General features: G+C 44.5%; 1 protein-coding gene across 1 annotated transcript; it reads left to right on the top strand.

Moving 5' to 3' along the window:
• The first annotated feature begins 796 nt into the window (after positions 1 to 796).
• CCDC71L (coiled-coil domain containing 71 like) lies at positions 797 to 5,427 on the top strand. Its single transcript, XM_017662485.3, has one exon. It carries the CDS (start codon positions 1,088 to 1,090, stop codon positions 1,766 to 1,768), a length of 681 nt encoding a protein of 226 aa, XP_017517974.2. The 5' UTR covers positions 797 to 1,087; the 3' UTR covers positions 1,769 to 5,427.
• Positions 5,428 to 6,314: the final 887 nt, after the last annotated feature.

The raw sequence follows: 6,314 nt of genomic DNA, 5'->3' as shown, positions 1-6,314 counted from the left end.
AACTGCGTTCTTTCAACAGAACCTTTTTGATTGTGTTGCTGCTTCCTTTCTAAATGATAGAGATGGTGCTGGCAAGGGACATATTAAAACTAAATGAGAAGTGAAGTGTGTGCTCTTTTAACAGAACCATCTATTTAAACAGAAGGAAATTTTCTTTTAAGGAGAATGGCTTTATTGTATTGATCTTTGATCAACTTGAACAAAGAGTGTTTTATTTTATAGGTAAAATAGGCTTTGCTTTCCCAATGAGCAGAGTATCTCTTAAATATGAAGGCGATTCCATTTTCTAGGAGACAATCTCATCCATGCCCCCGTATTACCTAAATGATTCTGGCTTACTACTGGTTGCTTGAAATGGACTGGGGCCAAAAGAGGCAAGAGTTAGATGAAGATGCCAAGAGGCCTTTGAAGGTTTAGGACTGTGAAAGGGGCATTCTGTCCACCCTTAACCCCAAATTCGCTGCTCTGATACCAGCAACAGCCTTGGGGCCTGCCTCCCTTTGTTATTCAGACTGGTAGGTCTCCCAGCTGGATCCACAAATGCACACCCACTCACTGGGAGAGCAACCCTCCCCAAGGTGGAGCTGAAGTCCACCCCTTACTCCAGCCCAGGCAACCTCCCCGTACACCCAACTGTTGACTCGCGTTCAAGGGCCACCAACCCACACCCACCCCAGCACCATCTTCCAGGAATTGGCCTAGTCCCCGCCCCTCTTCGGAGAGCACCCAATGGGTGGAGTCGGAGCTGCGGTGGGAGGGGCCTGAGGCGGGCACATTTAAAGAAAGACAGAGGGCGAAAGGAGGCTAGCGTGGAGAAGAAAGAGAAACCAGGGGGCGAGGCGCCGTCCAATGACAAAGCCCAGGGGTGAGCGCCGGCCGCCATCTTGTACCAGGCGGCAGGATATTCGCCCGCGTCCTCCGCCCTCGCGGGGGGAGGGGCGGCGGCGGAGGCGAGAAAAGTAGCGAGAGACGTGCCGGGAGGGAGGCGCCAGCAGCGGCCGCCGCCGCGGAGCCGGACGCAGGCGGGACGGCGGCGGCGGCGGCGGGCCCCGGCGAGCGCGAGCGGGCCCGAGTGGCCTCCGATGCGATGCGGCGCAGCGTGAAGAGGCGGCGGCGCCGTCCCGCGGCCGTCCCGGGCGGAGGCTTCAGGGCGGGAGGAGGGGCCGGACTGGAGGCGCGGGAGGAGAAGGTGGTGTACTCGCGGTCGCAGCTGTCGCTGGCCGACAGCACCAAGGCGCTGGGCGACGCCTTCAAGCTGTTCATGCCCCGCAGCACTGAGTTCATGAGCTCGGACGCGGAGCTCTGGAGCTTCCTATGCAGCCTCAAGCACCAGTTCTCCCCGCACATTCTGCGCAGCAAGGACGTCTACGGCTACTCCTCCTGCCGGGCCCTGGTCCCCGACCCTCCGCCGCCCCCCGCCGCCCGCGGCTCCGCGCGCAGACCGGGCCCGGGCGCGGCGGCCAGGAGGAGGCGCCGCGGAGCCCGGGCAGCCGCCGCCCGCAGGAGAAAGCGCCCGCCGCCGTTCGCTGCCGAGGAGAGCTGCCCCGCCAAGCCCCCGGCGCCAGAGCCCTGCTTTGGGGGCCGCACCCTGGAGGAGATCTGGAGGGCGGCCACCCCGACGCTGACCACCTTCCCCACCATCCGCGTCGGCGGCGACGTGTGGGGCGAGCGCAGCCTGGCGGCGGCGCGACGCAGAGCGCGTCAAGTCCTGCGAGTGAACCTGGAACCCGTGGTGAGGCTCCGGCGCTTTCCGGTGCCGCGGGCGTGAGGCGCGGCCGCCGCCGACCCTGGGACGGAGCTTCCGCCTGGAGGGATGAACAAGTGTCAGTCGAGTGTTTACAGATCCGGCCAGGACCCCGTTCCCTAGTGCACTTTACGGGCGAAGAAGTCACCGGATGGTTTTTCCGGCCCCGCGTCCCCGGGATGCTCCGTCGCCGGCAGGGACTTCGGGCCAGGTGTGCTCTCTGCTGCCTCCCCGCACCGGGTCTGTGGCGGGAGGGGACTGCCGGACCCGCAGGGGAGGTCCCTCTTCTTCCTAACCCCAGATTGAGACGTCTCCAGGACTGTAGGGGCAGATCCGTTTTCTCCCTTTTGGACTCTACCTCACTGGTCTGGAAGCCCTCCGAAGAAGTCATTATTTTTCCAAAGGAATTTGGTTTCGTGCGTGTGTAATAAAGCCAGAATTTACTTGCTGTTCATTCCCTATCCCCCACCCTCTTTTTACCTTTTTGACTGCCATCCCTCTTTCTGGACGGAAGATCGGACATGTTATGTGGTGTTATACTAGTTTGTGCTCAGGGTATTCTGAATCCCCTCATTTTCTAATTTTAACGGGATTCCAGAGCTTTGACCAAGGATATTTTCTAAGAGATTCAAGCTGATGACTTAATAGTGCAAGTATTTGTACGGCTTTGAAAATAATGGGCTCAGTGATTACAAACAAAGAGATGCAAAGTAGAACTGTTTAAACATTTTTAAGGTGTCTAAAGATTTTATATTGAAATTTAGTGTTTATATTTACTGAGCTCCTAAAGAAAATGGTAGAAAGTTTTGTATGGGAAAAGTTGACTTGTTAAATTCTTTTTAATTGAACAAAAAACTATTGAAACCACATGGGTTGTGACTTAAAAAAAACGAATTCACAAGAACTACTGGTTAAAGAGATGGATGGAATCCCATTGGAAATTATTTGACCTCCTTGTACTGGTCTGATGTGCAAATCCAGGTACATTACAAGGTTAATTTATTTTGAAGTGGAAATCGCATAGGAGAAATGAATGTTTGTAAACTTTGGGATTAAACTGATGAACAGAATACCCTTCAGAATTCTCTGAAGTATTAATAATCTAGAGGGGTGGGGGCATTTCTTGGTATCTAATAACTGGTTGAAGTTACTTTGGGCAAAATATGTCTCTTCCTTGTTTCTGTTGTTGGGTAACAAGAAATGTCTGAACTATTCTCCATCACTTTCTATGAACATCATGACAATTGAGTTTTTTGCTCCATGTTTTGTTCTTTTTTATCTTATTTCTATTGAAAATTATGTATGCAGTAACCAGCCTTTGACAGCTGAAAGCCACAGGAATCCAACAGGTGAGCCACAGAGTACTGACCCTTCATTTACACTTTGCTAGTAGTGTTTATACCATATGGCCCCGTGTGGAATTCTTGATTATCCAAGTGCCTTTGGTCATTGGTGGCAGCAAGACTTTAAGGGTTTGTAGCCAGTGGTGCCACAGTCAGATTTTACTGCAATATCTAAAGGGTCAAGTAGTGTTTTTGTACCACTATCATTACAAATGTAAGTATCCTGCCATGGAACCATCCATACCAGGCTGGAACTTGACGTATGAGATCCTCAGTATTCAGGTTTTCTGTCTGTTTGGCAGCCTCTTAGGAGAATAATGAGAGTTGTTTTCACTCCTGTGTTCTTAGAATTCAAATGGTGTAGCTTTCTGAAATGAATTCTTTGAGTTTAATAGTTCATAGTAGTAGTTTTGTGACTTTAATTTCAGTATTCTTGTTTTGTAGAAAGAATAAATACATACATACACACACACACAATCACATACATATATATATATATATGACTTTATGCCAGTTTCCCAGTAAGCCTCATTTTTATTCACTACTTGATACTGCATTGTTACAAATACTGTCACATGAGTAACTAAAAGTGAATAATTACTTAGAAGATGGAGAGTATTAAATTATATTTGTGTGATAGGAAGCTTATGTAATTCACCTGGTTATTAGCTTCCATTGCCAATTGTATTTCAAATAGCATTTTCCCCTCCAAAATCAACTTTTTTAGCTAATTAGCACCTGAGAAAAAAGTGTGTATTTGTACCACTTCACTATTGTATATAGTTTTGTAATTATTAAAAAAAAATCCAATGGCCATACTAGAATGTAATTTCAACATATAGCTCCTCTAGATAGCTTCCCAGAGGATTTTGAAATTAGACTTAGCTGGGGACATAACTTTGTTCAGCACAAAACTGAAACAACCATTGACACCATGCATTTAACTGAGATACTTATTTTTCCTCTTAACGCCTTGTTACATTAGTGCACTTGATGTTGCATAAATGCTTGGCCATCTGATTTCAGTTGGATCTGATTGCCCATCTGAATTCAATGTTACTTATCTAGTTTATTAAAAAATCATGCCCTTTCTAGTTTGTGAAATAAAATGTAAAAAAATATTTCTGCCAAGTTTTCTTTAGCAAAACCTTGCTAAAGTTAGTTGTTTTACAACTTCTAAAATGTGAAGAAACAACTTACATAGTTGACTAGCATGTTAATAAAGAAGTGAAAGTATTTTGTGGGTACTTTTGGGCAGAATGTGAAAAGGAACTTGGCACTGGGGCCTTTCTGGTGAGGCATCCGTTTATTGTCCTCTGAAATGAGTGTGTAGCTTAGCTTGTATATAGATTTTTAAAAGAGAAATCCCATGATCTTTTTTCATTCTTTTAATTTATCTTCTATCTCATATGGCACAAATAGAGGGGGAAGCTAGGAGGAACTTTATCACCTTGCTATGCTTTTATTCAATTTTGAACTCTCGAGTGCCTAAATGTGGTGATTGGCACCTCAAGTAATCTTTTGAAATTCCTGATGTCACTTTTATCCTTCCTGTCAACCAGCAACTTCTTTGTCTTGACTGAAACCGCTAAAGTCATGACTGTAGAGGGCAAGCTTCATTGTTGTTAGTGCAAAGTGTCTGTTGTGATGTGTATTTATTTTTTCGAAGTTTGAGAATCTTATTGGACAAGTTGTAATTTAAGCTGGTGGCTGACACCTATTGATTTGCTATGTATGTGCAAACGATAGTACTATTTTTCTGAAAACTTCATTAAAAATAAACATTTGAATACAATAAATCTGAGCAATTTTGAACTCAAAGTTTTTTATTTGAAGGATTGCCACAGCAGTCTTTAGATTGGTGGTTTTTAATGGACAGATACATATAATATTTACTTTATTGGTATGTTTAAAATATTTTTTGATTATGTCTTAAGTGCATTAGAAAGCAGTTGTTTGTAATGGAACTGCATTGTTTCTTTGGACAGTTTGATGTGCATATGATTGAGACCTACAATCTGGTTGTATGTCTGCGTTTTAACTTATTAACTGTAAATAAATTTTAGAGACTACACGGTGTCTGGTTTTTCTAATGATGTTGGAAGTTTTTGAAATGGATTGCATGTGAACAGAAAGCATTTTAATTTACAGTGTGTTAAATTTTGACTTTTTTTGTGAACTCCTAACTTTTGGAAGTCTCAAGATATGTTTTGTGCCATTTTGGGAGTTTGTTGTATCAACTCTTTAATGATCTAGTCAATCTCCATGACTGTACTTCATGCCCAAGCCCAACCCATTACCCAGTTTGCCAGCAATAAAGACTTTTAAAATGCATCAGAATTCAGTTTTGAGTCCTGACCCAAGTCCTCCTGCAGTGGTGATAAAAAGGTCTAACGCTCATATTTTCTCATATTATGAAGCAAAGTAAGAGTGCCTATATGACATTACGATTAGCACACATAACATGGGGGTGGGCACGGGGAAGGCTGTATATAGCAGAGAAGACAAGTAGTGACTCTAGCATCTTACTATGCTGATGGACAGTGACTGTAATGGGATATGTGGTGGGGATTTGATAATGGGGGAAATCTAGTAACCACAATGTTGCTCGTGATATTGATACCAAAAAAAAAAAAATGCCCCATATGAGTAGCCCCAGTAAAGTCTGGTCCAGAGAGTAAGACTAGAGCCAGAATTTTCATTACAGTCTACAAGGTAGATGTGGAGTGTTAATCAAGGGCAGAGTTCATAGTACTGTGTGTCCTGGATTTGACTTTATACCTGAATTCCTATCAATAATTGGCAGCGACATAGTGTAGTAGCTTTGAATCCCAGTTCCTGGGATGGAACTAAGACTTCACCAGTTCAAGTGGTAGAACTCTAAGCAACTTACGTAAATAAACCCAGTGGGCCTTAGCTTCCTCAAGTGTGGTGGTAAAACAATTTACTGTGTTATTAAAAGGATATTAATGGGAGACACATAGGAAATAATAAATTCTATTAGTTGGAGGCATGTGTGCTGATAGTAAGTATATAAACTGAGAGTAGTCCTTTGGGAGTTTAGTATCCTGATAATCAAAAGGCAAATTAACAGAAGGTAATTTGTGGGTGAATTAAACTGAAGACAGAAAAATTTGTTTTTTTTTTTTAGCTCTGACACACCATACAGCAGAAATTTGGATTAAGTTGATTTATTAGTTTCCACTGCTGGAGGTTTTCTAGGCTTT

The sequence above is a fragment of the Manis javanica genome, chromosome 6 (genome assembly GCF_040802235.1).
Source record: "Manis javanica isolate MJ-LG chromosome 6, MJ_LKY, whole genome shotgun sequence".
In the NCBI taxonomy this organism is placed as follows: Eukaryota; Metazoa; Chordata; class Mammalia; order Pholidota; family Manidae; genus Manis; species Manis javanica.
The sequence above is the reverse complement of the archived record's forward strand: the minus strand, read 5'-3'. Positions and strand labels throughout refer to the sequence as shown.

Coding starts and splice junctions, on each gene's coding strand:
- CCDC71L (XM_017662485.3), top strand. CDS start 1,088: ATGCGGCGCAGCGTGAAGAGGCGGCGGCGCCGTCCCGCGGCCGTCCCG.